Below are 20,628 nucleotides of genomic sequence, written 5' to 3' on the forward strand. Positions count from 1 at the left end.
TGATTTGACCATTTGAACACCTCCTGATGACTTCTTGGTTACGTAAATATCAGGACACTGACAGCGTTCACAAGGGAATGACAACATCAACATCGACACTTCCATAACAGCACATGAAAGCCACTCGACCATGTAAATTCATGAACTTTGGACTCATAACTATTATTTGGTATTGTATAATCCTCACTGTCATCATAACCATTCTTTGATCTTGTATAGTCATCACAGCCATCATAACTTGTACATGTCATCACTTATTTACCTGTTTTTGTTCAATTTTTCTTCAACACTGAACAGAAAATATGTAACATGAAAAAAGGGGAATGTGGTGATATGCATCACTGTAAATATACGAGGGGTTAATGTAAATACACTACGACTAAGTAAACACTAGAGGGAGCACCAGAGACGTCATGACATGCCGACATACAGCTAATAAACACATAAAATAGGATACGACCAATGGGCAGTCAAGACACCCAGAGGTGACACTACCACTAGGGGGCATTACACAACCCATATACAAGGACAGGGCACACATGCTCTGTCTCTTTCCACAGGCGACAGTTAGAGAGTAGGACAGGGGCAGATCAGAGGCATCACACCCACCACGTGGCTTAGAGCAGACTGGTTAGTTAGACTGAGGTACTATAGCAAGATTAGCAGGAGAGTCGAACTCACAGAGAACTGTGCTAATGGTTCAATAAATCACATTGAACTTACTTCGAAGTCTGGAGTATCTTTTGGTCAAAGCTGCATTGAGTTGCAGCCAGTATTAACCCAGAGTACATAACACAACACCAGTCACCGTTAGTTATGAGAGAGGGGATTTCTGGGTGTTTCTTTAGGGGGGTGAGTTGGGGGGAGTTTGTTATTACCTGTTTTTGTTGTTGCTATGTATAAAATTTGAAAAAGCTGAATAAAAATATTTTAAAAAAAATTTGAGACCGAATAATTTTGGTTGATGCACATCCCCCCCCCCCCCCCCCCCCCGACACAATCCATCAGAGTGAAGTTTCCGCACAGAGAGTTCTCCAAAAATAATTCACAGCCCTGCGACTCACTCTCTTGCAAGTCAAAAACACCTCAGTGAGTCAGGTAGACCTTCAGACACATGTTTTCAGTGGATGGTTTATTAAAGGTGTGAGAGACCTTTTCATTTTCACTTCAGCGGAAAGGCTGAATGAAATCAAATTCAAGTTAAATTAGATGTATATGATCGATTGTGCATAAACAGGTTCCTGCCACTTCTGGATGATCTTCCACAATCTGTACTCTGCACGGTCCCCCTGCTCAGCCACAACACAGTTGGTCCGGCAGGTCCTCATTAGGCAGGTGCTGCTGGATACACGAGGGTTGATGTGACGCCTCCTTCACGGTAGCACTGTAGCCTTGTGGCTAGCACAATTGCTTCACAGCTCCAGGGTCCCAGGTTCGATTCCGGCTTGGGTCACTGTGCGGAGTCTGCACATCCTCCCAGTGTGTGCGTGGGTTTCCTCCGGGTGCTCCGGTTTCCTCCCACAGTCCAAAGATGTGCAGGTTAGGTGGATTGGCCATGATAAATTGCCCTTAGTGTCCAAAATTGCCCTTAGTGTTGGGTGGGGTTACTGAGTTATGGGGATAGGGTGGCGGTGTTGACCTTGGGTAGGGTGCTCTTTCCAAGAGCCGGTGCAGACTCGATGGGCCGAATTGCCTCCTTCTGCACTGTAAATTCTATGATAATCCTTCCCACCTCCTCCTTGGCTTGTTGGGCGGGTGGTTCACCATTGTCACCGCTGGTCTCTACTCCTCTGGGGCAGGCGCCTGTTCTGCAGGGTCCTCTGTGAGCGGCTCCTGCTCGTGCAGCCACAGTGCGTCTGCCAGGGCTGCAGCGGTCAGGCATATGGCAATCACTCCTGGCTCAATACCAAAATTCATTCCCTGATGGAGGTAAAGGGCAGAAATGTTACCATGGGAGTACTCCCATATCCAACCAGGTAGGCTACATGGCAGCCCCTCATTCCCACCTCCACCCCCGGCCGTTCCCCCCGACACTTTGCCCTCTGCACTCCTGGCCCCGTCGGTGCCTGGCACTGGGGGCCTTTAACCCCACCACCTGTCCATGTCGGCAGCGTTACCAGTGGTTGGTGCTATACGCGCCAGTGGTATGCTCTACAGCTACTGTCCTGCTCCCTCTTTTGTTAAGTAAGAAGTCTTACAACACCAGGTTAAAGTCCAACAGGTTTGTTTCAATGTCACTAGCTTTCGGAGTGCTGCTCCTTCTTCAGGTGAGTTTTGTTAAGTAATGGGTGAAGAGACACTCCAATTAGTTGTCTCATTTATGTTAAGCATCCAATAATTGACACTAATATGTAAAGGGGCTTCAGGTGGCCTTTGTGTCAGGTGATGTGATGTTAGAGTTTTGTGCAAAATCTGTTGAAGGAAATTAAAGGTGTTATGTGGAAAAACAGCAGAACCTTTGACTCTTTATACTACAGCAGCTAAACGTCTAACATCTGTGTGGGTCTTCCTTGATTGGGCCTTATGATACCTTGTCAGTAGGGTGGTACCAGGTTGTGGGGATATGGTGGGCGCAGTGCGCCACTGACTGCTACCATGCTTGGTGCCATGCGTGAGGGGCCAGAGGGGTTGGCACCCTTTGGGACCGTAGCTGCGGTGTGCTGTGGATCCTTTGTGAGATGCACTAGTTGTGCCTACATGTTTGGGGGCAGAATGGATGGGGGAAGGGGCGCAGTGGCCAGGCAGGGCTTTGTGACAGCCGGTAGTTCTGCGGGGTGGGCTAGCTGAGGGTAACACTGGCAGGATGTCTGCCCTTTGATGGGCAGTGTGCCAGAGAGGGTGCCAATAGCCATGTTACAGGTGTCCACCCAGTGGGGTGCATTCCACGGCTCCCCTGCTGCCCCTGCAGTGGGGTAATGCCTCGGATGGATGATTGGGATGTGTCAACACCTGGTGGGCCACGGGCTGTGCTAGGCCATGCCTATCGGCTGGGGTCTGTGGGCTCCTAGGGGCATGGGCTTGGGTGGGGGTGGTTGCACTCAAATGGCCGATGGTGCTCTGCACATCTATGGGACACAGTGGGGTGTGCAGCCAGATTGCCCACTTGCAGGCCACTGCAATGGTGGTCTGCATCTATTGCAGACCAATAGGTCCTGGGGATTTACCCCGATCCCACGACCCATTCCCTAGTCTCCCCCTCTTATTCCCCCCGGCCCTGGCAGATGCCTCCCGGCCAGCGGCACAACTGGCATCCCATTGTTGTGCCTTTAGTAAATTGGCTTACCTCCTCTCACTCCCTCATTGGCCACGGTGCCTGTTTCCCTATTTTAAATACTACAAGTGAACTGCCCCGTCGTCACTTCCGCTTGGCAGAGGAGGAGCATCGCGGGAGGCCGGAGTATATCAGGTTGGGCACGTTAATGATATACTGTCAGCCTGTACAATTTGCATGCCCATGCCGGTGCATGGCATTCTGTTGGTGCCAGGTGCCGATCTCAATTATATGCTGACGCACAATTCTCCGCCCGATCAAGATTCACAATTCCGGCGTCGCTGGACGGAGAATCTTGTCCATGAACTCTAATTCTCCCTCTGCAGGTGCTGCTAACCAGCTTAGTATTTCCAGCAGTTTCTGATGTTGGACATTTTTTAAACAATGTGTTGAAAATTCTGAATTTGGTGAAATTTTTCATTTAAAATATTTAATTAATTTTAGCAGCCAATACCAGTCCAGGGGAGGGGTTTCCCTTCCACTCTGTACCAGCACAGGCCCTGATTTTTAATTGAATGCTGTACAACCCAGTCAGAGTACCTCCATGTTGAGAGCCTCTTGCAGTCCCTGGCATGCCATCAGTAGTGCCCACCTCTCCAGATGAGGCTGCTGAGATTGCAGAGAGCCGTCAGCCCTCTGACCACGGCCCTGCCGCATCAGGGTCCTGCCCACCACCCTCAAGAGGGCGGTGAGCTCAGTGGCGACCAATCAGGATTGTGCTGCTGGGTTTTCACTCCCAGCAGGTGCGGGCACGGGATGCTCATTCAGGACTGACATTGGGGTCCTGAAATCTGTGGCAGAGTCCAGCCCATGATGTCAGGTTCCGCATGTGTTCTGGTGGTACCTAGCTCTTCCTCATCACTGCCTCTCTCACCTCTCCAGTATCCAGTACCTCTGTTTTGTCAGACGACTTGTCTGACATCCAATCATTGATGAACTACAATTTCCTCCAATTAGACATGAGAAAACTAAAGTTATTGGGCGGGATTCTCCGTTGCCCGATGCCGATATCTTAATCAGCGATCGGGTGGAGAATCCCTGTTTACGAGCGAATTGGGAGCGGCGTCTGTTTTCAGATGCTCTGCTCCCTCCAAAACATTATCATCGAGGAGTAAGCCGCACGGCGTTGGGACCGCCTCAGAACCTTACCTGAGGGCCCTCCCCCAATGCTCTGCATGGGCCGAGTTCCCGATGGCGCGCGACACGTGTGCTCTCAGTTTTCGTGATCCCGGCATGGCGGCTGCCACTGTCGGGGGTGAGTCATGCTGCTGGCTGGAGGGGCTTCAGCGGGAGCTGGGGGAACTGGTGGGGGGGTGGCCAGGGTGTGGCAAGGGGGTGTCCGGGGGGCACTATCTGGCAGGTCGGATCTGCAAGTGGCCGGCGCCATGTTGTATGGTGTGACCACTGCAGGTCGTCGCCGTGCATATGCGCGACCACGGACCCGGAAATTCTGCAGCCGTTTGCATCGAGAAGATTGTGTGTTTTATGTGGCTCAACAGTCGCAGGATCGGTGCTGGGGCCTCGCCGATTTTTTTGACGTAAAACTAGACACTTCCTCCGGACATAGCCTCAAAATCGGAGAATCCAGCCCATTGTCATGGGCCTCTAGCATCGTCTCCATTCTGGGGCTACAGAGTCTGTCAGCCTCCCTCGTGAATGTCACAGACTATACTGTTTGCAACCTCATGTGTCCGATCTGATCCTAAGTTGTGCTTCCATAGTCATATCCCTTCCATCACAAGACTGCTTATTTTCGCCTGCATACCATGGGTCAACTCCATCCCTGCCTCTGCTCACCTGCTGCTGGAATCTTCATCTGTGCTTTTTGAGCCTTCAGACTCCCTGTCCCATTGTTTTACTGGACAATAATCAGGTACTTATTCACTCCCCCTCACACCAAGTCACCACAGTGCTCACTGTGTCCAGCACAATGTTCACCCTCATGATCAAATCATTCCATGGTCTTGTCCCTCCCCATCACTGTAACCCCCTCCATCCGTAAAATCCTCTGGGAATCTGGACATCCTTTCAACTCTGGCTTCTTATGCATTCCTCGCTTCCTGTTTTCTATTCTTTTACGGGATGTGGGCATCGCTGTCTGGGCCAGCATTGATTGCCCATCCCTAATTGTCCTTGAGAAAGTGATGGTGAATCGTTTTCTTGAACTGCTGCAGTCCATCTAGTGTCGGAAGAGAGTTGTAGGATTTTGACCCAGCGACTTGGGAAGAACAGGGATACAGTTCCAAATCAGGATGGTGTGTGGCTTGGAGGGGAACTTAGTGTTCCAGTGGAAACAATTCAATTTTTTTTCTAACTCAAGGGTAATTGAACAAATTTCAAAGTTATACGGTTTGGCGCAATATTACTCATGAATTTCAATAAAATGTTGAGGTATGAAGAAAAGAAAGAACTTGCTGAGCAAATATAAAGCAATGTCAAAGTGATGAATTGATTATTTAAAATCAGGAACAATTAATACAGGTGACCATGAGTGTGAAGAGGTTCAATTATTTATCCCCGGCTCACTCTCAGTCTGTGTACTGAGTCACTCCCCCTCACACACACTTACTGTGTGAGCTGGTGTGAGTCTCTTGGTGTGTGGGTGTGTCTGAACCCTGACATTACATTGGGAGTGACACACACACACACACACAGACACACACCATCAGACAGTCTCTTCTCCACCGCAACCCCCCCCCCCCCCACCCCCACCCCCCACCTCGCACCAGAACACAGTTTCTCTCCCCAAACAGGCAGAGTCTCATCCCTCCCGACCAGCAACAAGTCCCTTCTCCCAACTCCAACACTGAGCCAGTTTCCCTGAACCCCACCTCGACCACCAGAGTATCTCTTCTCCTCCATCCAGCAGTCAGCTTCTCCCCGCCCCGCAATCAGCAGCCAGACTCTTGCCACTGCCTGGTGGTCACTCACTTTCGTCCTCCACCCAGCAGCCAGCTGTCCAGCCCACTTTCCTCCCAGTCGACAGCAACTCTCCCCTCCCCCCCCATTGGCAACCACTTTCCCCCTCGCTTGGCAACCACTCTCCTCCCCACCTGGCAACAACTCTCCCCCCCTCCCTCCACCTTGCAGCTACTCTCCCCCTGCCTGGTAACCACTCCCCCTCTACCACAATCATTCTCCCCCACCCACCTGGCAACCACTTTCCCCCCTGCCCGCAAACAATCTCCCCACTGCCCGCAACCACTCTCCCCCTGCCCGCAACCACTCTCCCCCTGCCCGCAACCACTCTCCCCCTGCCCGCAACCACTCTCCCACCTGCCTGCAACCACTCTCCCCCCTGCCCGCAACAACTCTCCCCCCTGCCCGCAACAACTCTCCCCCCTACCCGCAACCACTCTCCCCCTGCCCGCAACCACTCCCTCCCGGTCCGCAACCACTCTCCACCAGCCTGCAACCACTCTCCTCCGGCCCGCAACCACTCTCCCCTGCCCACAACCACTCTCCCCCCTGCCCACAACAACTCTCTACCTGCCCGCAACCACTCTCCCCCTGGCCGCAACCACTCTCCCCCCTGCCCGCAACAACTCTCCCCCTGCCCGCAACCACTCTCCCCTCTGCCCGCAACAACTCTCTACCTGCCCGCAACAACTCTCTACCTGCCCGCAATAACTCTCTACCTGCCCGCAACCACTCTCTACCTGCCCGCAACCACTCTCCCCCCCTGCCCGCAATAACTCTCTACCTGCCCGCAACCACTCTCCCCGGCCCGCAACAACTCTCCCCCTGCCCGCAACAACTCTCCCCCTACCCGCAACCACTCTCTCCCTGTGCCCGCAACCACTCTCCCCTCTGCCCGCAACCACTCTCCCCTCTGCCCGCAACCACTCTCCCCTCTGCCCGCAACCACTCTCCCCTCTGCCCGCAACCACTCTCCCCTCTGCCCGCAACCACTCTCCCCTCTGCCCGCAACCACGCTCCCCTCTGCCCGCAACCACTCTCCCCTCTGCCCGCAACCACTCTCCCCTCTGCCCGCAACAACTCTCTACCTGCCCGCAACAACTCTCTACCTGCCCGCAATAACTCTCTACCTGCCCGCAACCACTCTCTACCTGCCCGCAACCACTCTCCCCTCTGCCCGCAACAACTCTCTACCTGCCCGCAACAACTCTCTACCTGCCCGCAACCACTCTCTACCTGCCCGCAACCACTCTCCCCCGGCCCGCAACCACTCTCCCCCCCTGCCCGCAACAACTCTCTACCTGCCCGCAACCACTCTCCCCCGGCCCGCAACAACTCTCCCCCTGCCCGCAACAACTCTCCCCCTACCCGCAACCACTCTCTCCCTGTGCCCGCAACCACTCTCCCCTCTGCCCGCAACCACTCTCCCCTCTGCCCGCAACCACTCTCCCCTCTGCCCGCAACCACTCTCCCCTCTGCCCGCAACCACTCTCCCCTCTGCCCGCAACCACTCTCCCCTCTGCCCGCAACCACTCTCCCCTCTGCCCGCAACCACTCTCCCCTCTGCCCGCAACCTCTCTCCCCTCTGCCCGCAACCACTCTCCCCTCTGCCCGCAACCACTCTCCCCTCTGCCCGCAACCACTCTCCCCTCTGCCCGCAACCACGCTCCCCTCTGCCCGCAACCACTCTCCCCTCTGCCCGCAACCACTCTCCCCTCTGCCCGCAACCACTCTCCCCTCTGCCCGCAACCACTCTCCCCTCTGCCCGCAACCACTCTCCCCTCTGCCCGCAACCACTCTCCCCTCTGCCCGCAACCACTCTCCCCTCTGCCCTCAACCACTCTCCCCTGCCTGCAACCACTCTCCCCTCTGCCCGCAACCACTCTCCCTTGCCAGCAACCACTCTCCCCTGACTGCAACCACTCTCCCCTGCCCGCAACCACTCTCCCTCTGCCTGCAACCACTCTCCCCTGCCCGCAACCACGCTCCCCTGCCTGCAACCACTCTCCCCCTGCCCGCAACCACTCGCCCCTCTGCCCGCAACCACTCTCCCCCTGCCCGCAACCACTCTTCCCCCCTGACTTGCAATCACTCTTCCCCTGCCCGCAACCACTCTCCCCCCTGACTTGCAATCACTCTCCTCTGCCTGGCAACAACTCTGTCCTCCCCTCCCCATTTGGCATCTACTTTCCCCACTTGGCAGAAACTGTGACTCTTCCGCTCAACCCTGAAAACCTCCCTCCCTCCCCAGAAGTCTCATCGCTGCTGTTGCACCATATCTTCTGATATCAGACTGAAGAAAGTAGGTCCCCAATCAGAGATTGGCTCTCACTCACATTTGCTGCTGATGTGATTTGAGGAACAGTTCTTTGAAGAATCTTCAAATTCACCTCCAGATATTGTGAACATAGTGTGCTGGATTCTCCGATTGTATGGTTATGTCCTCACGCCGGCGTGGGAACGGTGGCGTTTTAAGCCTGAAAATTCGGCGTCAAACGACCACCGATCCTCCGTTTGGCTAGGGGCCAGCATGCCGGCAGTGTAGAGCTGCCGATATGGCCCGGAGAAATGCCACGCCTGCACCGTGCAACATGGCGCCGGCCACGCACAGACCCGGCCTGCGAAATAGTGCTCCCCCTTTGGCCGGCTCGCGCGCCCCGGACCAACCCCCAACTAGCCCCTGACAAAGGCCCCCCTGCCCGCAGATCTGCCCTCCCCCGACTGTGGCGGCACTGGACTGAGTCCGGAGCTGCCACATTGAGTTCCCGATAGATGATGGCACACCCGCCCGACGCCGTCATCGATAACTCGGCCGGTCGGGGGCGGAGCATCAGGGGGTGGACCTCAGATAACGTCCTGAGGCCGTCGATATGGCACGTGGCGTATTCTCTTTGTATGAATCCAGCTAGTGGAGAGTTTTCCCACTAATTCTCACTGACTCCAGGTTTGCTAGGGCTTCTTGATGCAATACTCAGTCAAATGCTGAATTGATGTCAAGGGCAATCACTCTCACCTCACCTCTTTTGACTATATTTGGACCAAGGTTGTAATTAAGTCAGGAGCTCAGTCGCCCTGGTGAAATGAAACTTTCCATCAGTGAGTAGGTTATTGCTGAGTAAGTGCTGCTTGATAGCACTGTCGATGATACCTTTTTTCACTTTGTTGATGATTGGAAGTAAATGGAACAGTAATTGGCCGGTTTGGATTTGTCCTGCGTTTTGTGGCCGGGACATACCTGGACAATGTTCCACACTGCCGGGTAGATGCCAGTGTTGCAGCATCCTGGAACAGCTTGCCTTGGACTGCAAACTAGTTCTGGAACATGAGTCTTAGGTAGTATTGTTGGAATGATTTTGGACCCAGAGTCTTTGCAGTATCCAGTGCCTTCAGCTGTTTCTTGATATCACGTGGAGCGAATTGATTGGCTTTAGACTGACATCTGTGATGCTGGGGACCTCCGGAGCAGCCTGAGATGGATCATCCACTCGGCACTTCTGGCTGAAGGTTATTTATTGTGAATGCTTCAGTCTAGTCTTTTCCACTGGTGTGCTGAGCTACTCCATCATTGAGGATGGGGATATTTTTGGAGCCTCCTGCTCGAATTAGTTATTTAATTGTCCACCACCATTCACAACTGAATGTGGCAGGACTGCAGAGCAGAGATCGGATCGGTTGGTTGTGGAATTGCTTAGCTCGATCTATCAATTGCTCCTTATGTTAGCACACAAGTAGTCCTGTGTCATAGTTTCATCAGGTTCACATCTCATTTTTAAGTATGCCTGGTGCTGCTCCTAGAAAGCCCTCCTCAACTCTTCATTCCGCTTGTCACTGCCTTCAGTCACCAGAGCCCTGGAATTCCATTGGCAAACCTCTCCGTCTCTCTTTCCTCCTTTATGTATTTAGTCATTGCCCTAATATTCTTCTTTGGCTATGTTTACGGTAGCAGAGTGGTTAGCATTATTTCTTCACAGCACCAGGGTCCCAGGTTCAATTCCCATCTTGGGTCACTGTCTGTGATGAGTCTGCACGTTCTCCCTATGACTGCGTGGGTTTCCTCCGGATGCTCCGATTTCCTCCCACAAGTCCCGAAAGACGTGCTGTTAGGTGAATTGGACATTCTGAATTCTCCCTCCGTGTACCCAAACACGCGCCGGAATGTGGCGACTAGGGGGTTTTCATAGTAACTTCATTGCAGTGTTAATGTAAGCCTACTTGTGACACTAATAAAGATTATTATTAATTTGTCTGATTGCACTCCCATGAAGGCCTTTTGACGTGTCACTGTTATAATGGCGCCATAATAAACGTTGGTGTTTTCGCCCTGTCTTTAAAGAAGTCAACTTTAAAAATAAAATTCTTCACGTTGCAAAGATTGACTGAGGGACATTGCCCATTCTAAACTCTCAATCGGAACAAATGACTGTTTACGGCCGGGTATGCAGAAATACAGGTGCCAACGTTTATTGAACTTCAAAGTTGTATCTGCAGAGAAAGGACAATTGGAGCAATTAACTGTGGTGTCAGGTTTGACTGGAGGGTCATTACAGAGTGCAAGGTGAGAAGTGAGAGGAATGAGGAGGCAACTCCAGTCCAGGATGGCTGTCAATAAGGATGCACCAAGTGCCCCTCCACTGGGGAGTTGGGAACTCGGATGTTGGCAATGAATATGTATGAAGCTCCAGCTCTCCTCTCCGTGACGTCGCTGTGGTCCCGGGCTGCGCTAATCTCCTCTCTCTCTCTGCCTTTAATGCGGCGAGTACTGACCGGCGCGGAGTTGCAGAATAACGCCCGTTTTACTCTCGCCACGCTCTCCAAGAAGGATCCCGGAGGAAACGTGGAGGGGCGGCGGTGGGAGGAGGAGGAGGAGGAAATAAAAAAAGCAACCCCGGTGGGAACGCGTGGCCGTCATGCAGCTGAGATTATCGTGCGCCCAGAAAAGCGCTTTGATTCTGCTGAGCGGCTGGCTTTGCAGCGCCCTGGCTGACAGAGGTGGGTTCAGGAGAGCTGGCGGGGGGCTGTGCGGCGAAGAGGTGACCCTCACTCGCAGCGTCCTCAGCCAAGGCGGAGTGCACCGCAATCTTGCAAATGTCCATTTGCAAATGCTGGGATTCTATATGTGTATATATATATATATATATGAGCGTGTGTGTGTGTGTGTGGTCTGTTTCATTGTTATTGTTGGATGAGTCAAACATTTTAACAGGAAACTCCAGTGGAACTGACCCAGGTGCTGGCTGCAACCGTGCAAACTTACAGAACGCGTGATTTAAAAGAAAACCTTTCCCAGTGCACTGTGACATTCGTAATGAATCCGACTCCCATTCCTGTGAACTCTTGTACAGGGAGTTGCGGCGGCGGCGCGGGGGGGGGGGGCTGTTATAATATCAGCGCATTTCAGGGTGTTGGACACCGTCCCCTGGTATAAGAGAGTGATCTGAACGACTTCAACCTTTCCTAAGCTTTATCCCCTTAAAATTAATTAACAATAATGTAACAACGGGTTAATTGGGTGTAGAGTAAATATTCAGGACACAAGGAAAGATTCAAATCACTGCGCAAATCTGACGCACAAACTATTTAGAACTTGTGAAATCGGCTCGCTGGAAATCCCATGGATTTGGAGACAAATGTTGGAGCGACTCCCAGTCCCGGCGTTCAGGATATTGAAGCCTCTTTCCACACAACTGCATGCTGGTGTGAGCTGGAGGGAGTGTTTCTTACCACGTGTGATTAGAGAGTACGGATCACCTCGCCCTCCCCTCGCAAAAATACAAAATGGTCCATCAGACGTGGAAAAATCTCCACTCATGAATTATTAAATTAATTGCCAAAATATGCCAGAGTTTAGCTTTCTGTCTGTGCACTTCAGGCATTCAACACCTTTGAGTCAGGGTCAAAGATTCATCCAAATCAGGTGCTGACGATCCCCAGATTGGAGGTGGGAGTGAGAGATTCCTTGTTGAACTAGCGATTTTTCCTGTCTAAATCCAGCTCTGGGGCTAAATATTTCTCGGGCGGTGGAGCAAAACGGGCGCAATCGGATTGATCTCCCGTTGTACTATATTCACTTACAGTGCAAGCTCTCTCTCTCTCATCTCCATGCTAAAGGTGGGGGACAGTGTTGGTGTTAAACTGGACGGTCTCGACTTTAATGGGATTTGTATAAAGTCAAATGGTCGGATCTGGCGGATGTGGGCAGGTTGGGGAAAATTGCGCGGCAGATCCACAAATGAGTTCCCACACACGTGAACCTGGAACCGATAAGAAACCATTGGGAGTTCCTGTAAGGTGCAAACGTGCCAATTAATAGCTCCCAGCGCGAAACCGCGATCGCACTAAGAGCCAGATATTGCCCATGCTGGAAATCTGAAAATTAAAGACAGCAAATGTTGGGAATACTCAGCAGGTCTGGCAGCTTCTGTGGGGAAAGAGAGGGAGAAACCAGAGGGAACGTTTCAGCACAGGGAGAGAAACAGAACAGAGCTTTCTGATCAGAAGCTGAGGACTGGTCACTGTCCAACTATTGACAACCTATCGTATCTTCACCTCCGACGGGAACAGGCTGCGGATATTGGGGGGGAGGGGGATTTAAGAAAAATCTGCCGTTGCAAGTTTAGGGTTTTTTGTTTGTTTGCGATCCGTGAAGGGATGTAGCAAAATGCAAAAGTTGGATGTGGTTCTTGGTGTCCAAAAGGTGAAGGATCCCTGTTTAGTTTAGCATCTGTCTGAGCGAGATGGTTCAATTTGCTGTGTGTGTGTGTACAGCACAGTCCTGGCAACAATTAGCATTGCGCGCATGCAGTGGCACAACCGATTGTATTTGAAATTCGAAAGTAACATATTTCTGCTTGATGGCTGTAATTGAATTGTGTTTAGACTGGCAGAAACATCTGGCGGATTGTCACCGGTGAGGTGGCAGATGTGGGAGTTTAACAGATGAACAAGTGCAAAGGGATGAGCCGAACTTGTCTCGATTGTTTAACAATGGACACTGAGACTGACCGCAGAACCACGTTTGATGGTTGGAATAACAGCTTTGATGTACCATGCTGTTTCAGCCGATTTAATGGTGCATGATTTATGTGGAGCCTTTGAAAATTGCTGCATTATCGGAAAAGGCACATAAATTGTACCTAAGAGAGCGCAGTTCCACCATGCGGTTTTAGTGGGAGAAATAGGATGGGTCATTCGATTTTATGTCTCGTAAGTTTTATTTCGCTCCGCGGTAAAGATGACAGATTTTGGGGAGAGGGGAGGCCGGGGGAATTTTTCTTGTTTCGGTTTTCTTCACATGGAGAAATGAAGGGTCGATGGAAATCCGAATTCCCACAGGGACAGAGGGAGCGAATCCTCACAGGATGGGTATTCGGTCAGTGGGACGAAAATGATAAGTTCCTTATCCAATACACCACCACTCATTCTTTCGGACTGAACAATGATATTCTCCACTGGTTCCCACCCATACCACCAATACTCACAGAAGTTTCAACACTGGACAGTTTGAGTTTGGTAACTGGGATGTAAAATCAGCATAATAATAAAAGCAGAATACCGTGTGTGCTGGAAATCTGACACAACCCCCCCCCCCCCCCCCCCAGAAAAACTCAGCAGGTCTGGCAGCACCTGTAGAGATAGAACCATGGGGATTCCTTGTCCTCACGTTTCACCCCCACCAACTTCCACATTCAAAGGATCATCCTTAGCCATTTATGGCAGCTCCAGCATGATGCCACCATCAAACACATCTTCGCCCCTCCCCTGGCAGTATTCCATAGGGATCATTCCCTCTGTGCCCTGGCCCACCCCTCCCCAACACCTGATCCTCTTCCCAAGGCACCTTCCCATGTAATTGCAGGAGGTGTAGCACCTGCCCCTTTACCGCCTCCCGCCTGGCCATCCAAGGCTCCAGACACTCCCTTCAGGTGAAGCAGTGTTTCACTTGAACTTTCAATTCAGTCTGCTGTATTTGCTGATCATAATGTGGTCTCCTGCATATTGGGGAGACTGAATGCAGTCTGCGTGACCACTTTGCAGAACATCTTCACTCAGCCCACAAGTGTGACCCCAACCTTCCTGTCGCTTGTCATTTCAATTCACCACCTTGCTCTCACATATCCACTGCCTGCTGCAGTGTTCCAGTGAGTCCAATACAAACTGGAACAACAGCATCTCCCCTTCAATTTAGCACTTTAGAGCCTTCTGGACTCAACCTTAGTTCAACAGCTTCAGACCATGAAGTCTCTCCTCTATTTCAATAGCTTTTTCCCCAATCCCCCCCCCTCTCCCCATTAGGGCCAGTCTGCAACTTGTTCTGATGTTTTGCTTTCAGAGCATTAACCATTGTCCTGCTACTAACACATTCTGTTATCTGGCCTTTAAGCAGTATTAGCTTTCGTTTTTAATACTGTCACTTACCATTTCCATTCTCTTGTGTCAGATCTTCTCTGAACTCCAACCTACCCCTGACCTCGTTCTCTCTATCCCCTCTCTTACAGCAGTATGAAACCCATTACATTTCTACCTCTCTTCAACTCTGACGAAGAGTCATACTGTTTGTCTCTCCACAGATGTTGCCAGACCTGCTGAGTTTTTCCAGCATTTTCTGTTTTTTTTAATACATAAAATCAGCAACTGGGAATATCTGAACGTGGATTGCAAATTCAGGTCTTAATTTCCACTGTGGGATAGTTGACATGGATTATATTCTAGAAGGAGATGGAATATGCTTTACCTTTTTAAGTAAAAGGGTGCTGACAACTGGCAAAAACAAACTAACCATCTGAGCAATCTTGACATTCACGCGAGAGAGATTTGTCAATTTGATGTTCCATACTTGTTGGGGGGAAAAGGGTGTAAAATCTCAGAGAATAGTTTGTTGTCCTTTAATTTGGATGTCTGAATGACTAAAGATCTGACCTACGATCTACCTCCACTCCGACCCCAGTGAATATTGCTGTCCAGCTGGTTTGGGCTTACTCGATATTTTTATAATGTCCATACGGGCCTGTTTCCTCAGGGTTGGCCTTAGCAAAACTAAGATCTTGATCTGAGGGCCAAGTTGAACTAAAAGAACAAAGAACAATACAGCACAGGAACAGGTCCTTCGGCCCTCCAAGCCTGTACCGGGCATGATACCAACCTTGGCCCAAACCCTCAGCACTTCCTTGTGCTGTATCCCTCTATACTGTAAACGTCTGTAAAATTACCCACACCACTCCAAATGGCAGCATTGTCTGCATCCTACATGTACCATTTATTGATTATGAAACATTTTCATCAATCACTTTTAAGTATGGCAATAGTTATCTAGTCATATTTCAATCAGGTTTTTAGCCCCACATTATTTGACTGACGTTGGCTTTTAGTGAATCTCATTAAGAAGGGTTTCAGTCATTTTTAGTTCTCCCATCCTCTGCTTCAATATACCAATTTGACAGAATTTCAATGTCCTTTGACAATTGTCAATGACATTCAGTGTTGAGTAGAGCCAGCTCCAAAGGATTCTCTGAGGAGCCTTACATACACGACTCTAGAAACGTACCACAGCTGACTTAGAACTGGGGTGAAACCCGACCAGTCCAAGATGCAGGACGGCCTCTGGCAATTGAGGAATAATCCAAGTAAAGGTGGTTGGCACTTCATAGTTCCTGCATTTAAGTATTCCATACTTATCCCATTATTGCAAGCAGATTTCTGGGTTGGAGCACTTTTTTAATTTCTCTGTGCTACCTTATCTGGTTGGGAATTAGTTACCAAATCCATTGGGAGCAGAGAAATTAAAGGTTGGGTCAGTCCAATCTCTGAACCTTTGAACATTTAGCTAAAGTGTGCAGGAATCTCTTTCTGCAGTTTTTGTTACAAGGTGTGCGATATAGCTGATTCAGAATTGGATTTGTTGCCTACATGGTAACTTGCACCAAGTTCTGTTCACCCATCAGTCTGTGCTCATTGATTTATATAGGCTTCCAGTCTGCCAACATCTCAATCCCTCCATGGCTTCATCGCTCCCAATCTCTAAACTTCCAAATATCTGTCCACCTCCAACTCTGGTGTATTGAGCATTCCCTGTTTTAATCGCATCACTGTTGGCAGCTATGCTATGAGATGCCTAATCCCTTAACTCTGGAATTTCCCATCAAATCACTCTCCTTTTGAAATAAAACTAAAAATGTACCTTTTTGAGCAAGCTTTGGTCACCACCTTGCCTGTCGTGATGGGTGGGGTTACTGGGTTATGGGGATAGGGTGGGGGTGTTGACCTTGGGCGGGGTGCTCTTTCCAAGAGCCGGTGCAGACTCGATGGGCCGAATGGCCTCCTTCTGCACTGTAAATTCTATGATTCTATGACACCTAACATCTAATTATGAGGCTGGGTGTCAAATTTCCTTTTGTTAACACACCTATATTGTGCCTTAAGATATTGGGGCAGCACGGTAGCCTTGTGGATAGCACAATTGCTTCACAGCTCCAGGGTCCCAGGTTTGATTCCAGCTTGGGTCACTGTCTGTGCGGAGTCTGCACATCCTCCCCGTGTGTGCGTGGGTTTCCTCCGGGTGCTCCGGTTTCCTCCCACAGTCCAAAGATGTGCAGGTTAGGTGGATTGGCCATGATAAATTGCCCTTCGTGTCCAAAAATTGCCCTTAGTGTTGGGTGGGGTTACTGGGTTATGGGGATAGGGTGGCGGTGTTGACCTTGGGCAGGGTGCTCTTTCCAAGAGCTGGTGCAGACTCGATGGGCCAAATGGCCTCCTTCACTGTAAATTCTATGATAATCTATGAATATTATACAATATTCAAGATGCTAATTAAATGCAAGTATTGTTTTTTTTTCATCCTGCAGTTTAGTTTCTTAAATATTGCTGACCTAATACATATGCCCAATGAATAACATGCATCACCTGTTCATAGAATCCCTACAGTGCAGAAGGAGGTCATTCGGCCAATTGAGTCTGCACTGGTGCTTGAAAAGGGCACTCTACTTAAGCCCACACTTCCACTCTATCCCCTAACCCAATAACCTCACCTAACCTTTTGACATTGAGGGGCAATTTAGCATGGCCAATCCACATAATCTGCACATCTTTGGACTGTGGGAGAAAATCGGAGCACCCAGAGGAAAACCACGCAGACACGGGGAGAAAGTGCAAACTCCACACAGACAGTCACCCGAGGCTGGCATTGAACCCGGGAGGCAGCAGTGCTAACCAGTTATATGCCAGTGTTATATGCATTGCTGTAATGTCAAGTACTCTCTGTCCTGATCTGAAATTAAAGTAAGTAAATTCACATCACATAGGTGACACATTTAAAGTCAAAGCAGCTATAAATGTTGAATGAGTAATTACTGGGGAACCACATTATAATATACCTGGGTATTTATAGAATGTCATAAGCCGGGCACAACCAACGATTTTGTCTTCATATGCAATATAGCTGCTTACCACAGAACTCCAGAGAGTAGATCACAGGGAATGGACAGTTGAATCAATGTCACTTGTTTGTCCAAAGTGAAAATAACTGCCAAGGAGTTTTAAGCCATGTTTATGTTATTATGCATGTGTCCCAAATTGCTGATAGTAACAAATCTTGGATGAATCCTAATATCACTGAACCACATTCCTTTTGATGAGGAACAACCTTTTCCATACCTCCAAGACTAAACAAGATAAACCAGAAACATAAGGCAAGTGGAGCTGAATTACTTCAATGACCTGATTATCAGAGCTCAGGGGCTATATATAACCCCAAGTTCACATGATGAACAACTTTGCAATAAACCATTTACAAAGTTCACACTAAAATGCCATAGTGACCCTATTTGATTATTTATTGGATGCAATTAGTAATTGAAGTGATAAACATTGCATTTGCTTTCCCTACTTTATGAGTGAACATTTTTATTCAACAAGCTTACATGCACTATTTTCGGATGAATTATAAGCTCATGCAAATTGTGAATTTTTGATTTTCCACGTGGAATGGTTCCAATGTTTTCCAGACTAATTTACTTTTTTGCTTTGTCAAGTTTAACGGGTGTTTGCATTTCTAACAACATTTCGCACTATTTACACCTTGCTTGTATTTGTTTACACTTATTCATTAGAAACCGGCTCACTGATGCTCAGTTTCCATTCTGCCAGGGCCATTCAGCTTTTGGCCTCTGATCCCAACATAGGCAAAAGAGCTGAGCTCAGGTGAGCTGAGAGTGACTGCCCTTGACATCAAAGCAGTATTTGACTGAGTGTGGCTTCAAGGAGCGCTCGCAATTAGTCTATGGGAATTGGAGAGGGGGGGGGAGGGAAGGAGGAGTCCTCTGCTGGTTGCTGTCATACCAAGCACAAAAGTAGAAGTTTATGGTTATTGAAGGTCAATCACCTCAGTTGCAGGACATCACTGCAGGTGTTCCTTAGGGTAGTTTCCCTGGGCCAACCATCTTTGGCTGCTTCATCAATGATCTTCCCTCTATTGTAAGATCAGAAGTGTGGATGTTCATGGATAATTTCACCTGTCGCGACCCTTCAGATACTGAAGCAGTCTGTGTTCATATGCAGCAACACTTCAATAACATTCAGGCTTGGGCTGATGTGTGGTGCAAAAGTTACTTGAAGTGTCAGGCAATGACCATTTCCAATTGCTGTATCCCCCGCTGTCACCATCCTGGATGTTATCATTGGACTAGCTATATAAATACAGTAGCAGATTGGAGGCTATGAATCCTATGGTGAGTAACTCAACTGTGACTCTCAAAACCTGTTCATCTACAAGGCACTAGTAAGGAGTGTGATGGAATACTCTCTACTTGCCTGGATAAATGCAGCTCCAACAATGCAAGAAGCTGAACACCATCGAGGACAAAGCAGTCCACTTGATTGACATCCAATCCATCACCTTAAACATTCACTCCCTCCAACACCAGTGCACATTGGCAACAGTGTGTGCCACCTACATGATGCACTGTAGCAATTCACCATGGCTCCTTTTGTCAGCAGCTTCAAACCCGTGACCTCTGCCAGCTAGAAGAACAAGAACAGCAGATCCCTCCAAAGCCACTCACCATTCTGACTCAGAACTATATTGTTCCTTAACTGTTACTTCTCAAAGTCCTGGAGTGCCCTGATTGTACTATGGGTGCATTTGCACCACAAGGTTGGCAGCAGTTCAAGAAGGTGGCTTACCACCACCTTGTCAAGGGCTTTTCAGGATGGACAAAATATTTTGGCTTAACCAGCTACCTCTACCTCCCATGAAAGATTTTTAAAAGTTTTGAGCGTTAGCCCTAGTCCATTGCGTCGACATCTGGGCTGGTGAAAATCAAGACAATTTAGCCTCCTGTGTTTTATTTAATTTTTTTAAAGTCTTAGAAATGTAATTATTTGCTCATTTCCACTGCTTGATTATTCAGTAATGGAATTATACATGACAGCAGTATATTGATCGAAGACTTGTAAAGGTTAACAGTAAATCTTGCAAAGACGCTCATAGATCTTGCAAAAAAATGATTGCTGCTGGAGTTACATACGGCATTTGTAAGTTAAATAAGGGTCTTTTTGCTGCATTCTTTGTTCATCAGAATGTTTGTCACTATTTCGAGGTGATATACAGCCAAAACTAATTTATGGTCAAATGAGATTTAGCATTTGTTGCAGAAGTTCGCAATCTATTTTTGCGCTTAAGCTATGAATGCATTTTTTTTCGCCCCTCGTTTTGTGTCATGGTGGAATTTATATTGCATTTAGACAATTATTTGTTATTTTAATCCATGGAATATCAGTGCACTTCTTCAAAAGTAGCGATGGGTCACTCAAACTGTGGTGATACCTACCAGGTTCTCTGATGCTCATTTACGTCAAAGTTTAGAGTTTTGGATCTTCCTGAATGCGTACGCAGAGAAGCTGATTCGGCACTCGCCTCTGTGAGATGAATGATCACACCCTCAAAATATGATATGTATTTTCAGTTTGTAATACGGATTTCTTCAAGACTTAAACATATTTGAATTGCCACCTAATTCCAAAACATTTAAAGTGGGTATTGATGCATCTAATTTCACTGTCCTTGTACACTAATCAGAGGCAGCTGGGGAGTAGATGTTTTGTGAACTATCTTGTGCTTCAGCATGTCATAAATTGTGGAGGAAGTTTCATCGAACCATTTCAGTGCAAATTCACTGTCTCTGAAGAGTGAGTCATCAACATACTATGCGCTTGTGCTATCTCTAATCAGTAGCATTTTAAGCTTAAACCACAAGAATAACAAACAACCTAGGCACTAAATGTACATATTTCCCAATAAAATTGTGGAAAACATTAACTGAATGTCTCACTCCACCTTAAATCTTGGTGGTGTAATTTTATATAAAATATTTACTAGTCAATTACAATTATCACATCTTATAATGGTTTTAATTGGGGCATAAAATATGGAGACTATTAGCAAGTGT

At 48.8% G+C, this 20,628-nt stretch overlaps 1 protein-coding gene across 1 annotated transcript in view; it reads left to right on the forward strand.

Moving 5' to 3' along the window:
- Positions 1-10,800: 10,800 nt before the first annotated feature.
- clstn2a (calsyntenin 2a) overlaps positions 10,801-20,628 on the forward strand; it is a 1,020,747-nt gene continuing 1,010,919 nt past the window's right edge. The window contains exon 1 of the mRNA XM_072474574.1: positions 10,801-11,179. Coding sequence (XP_072330675.1) covers positions 11,098-11,179 — 82 coding nt within the window. The 5' untranslated portion in view covers positions 10,801-11,097. The remainder of the gene's footprint in view (positions 11,180-20,628) is intronic.

This window comes from Scyliorhinus torazame, chromosome 14 (genome assembly GCF_047496885.1).
Source record: "Scyliorhinus torazame isolate Kashiwa2021f chromosome 14, sScyTor2.1, whole genome shotgun sequence".
NCBI classification, from domain to species: Eukaryota; Metazoa; Chordata; class Chondrichthyes; order Carcharhiniformes; family Scyliorhinidae; genus Scyliorhinus; species Scyliorhinus torazame.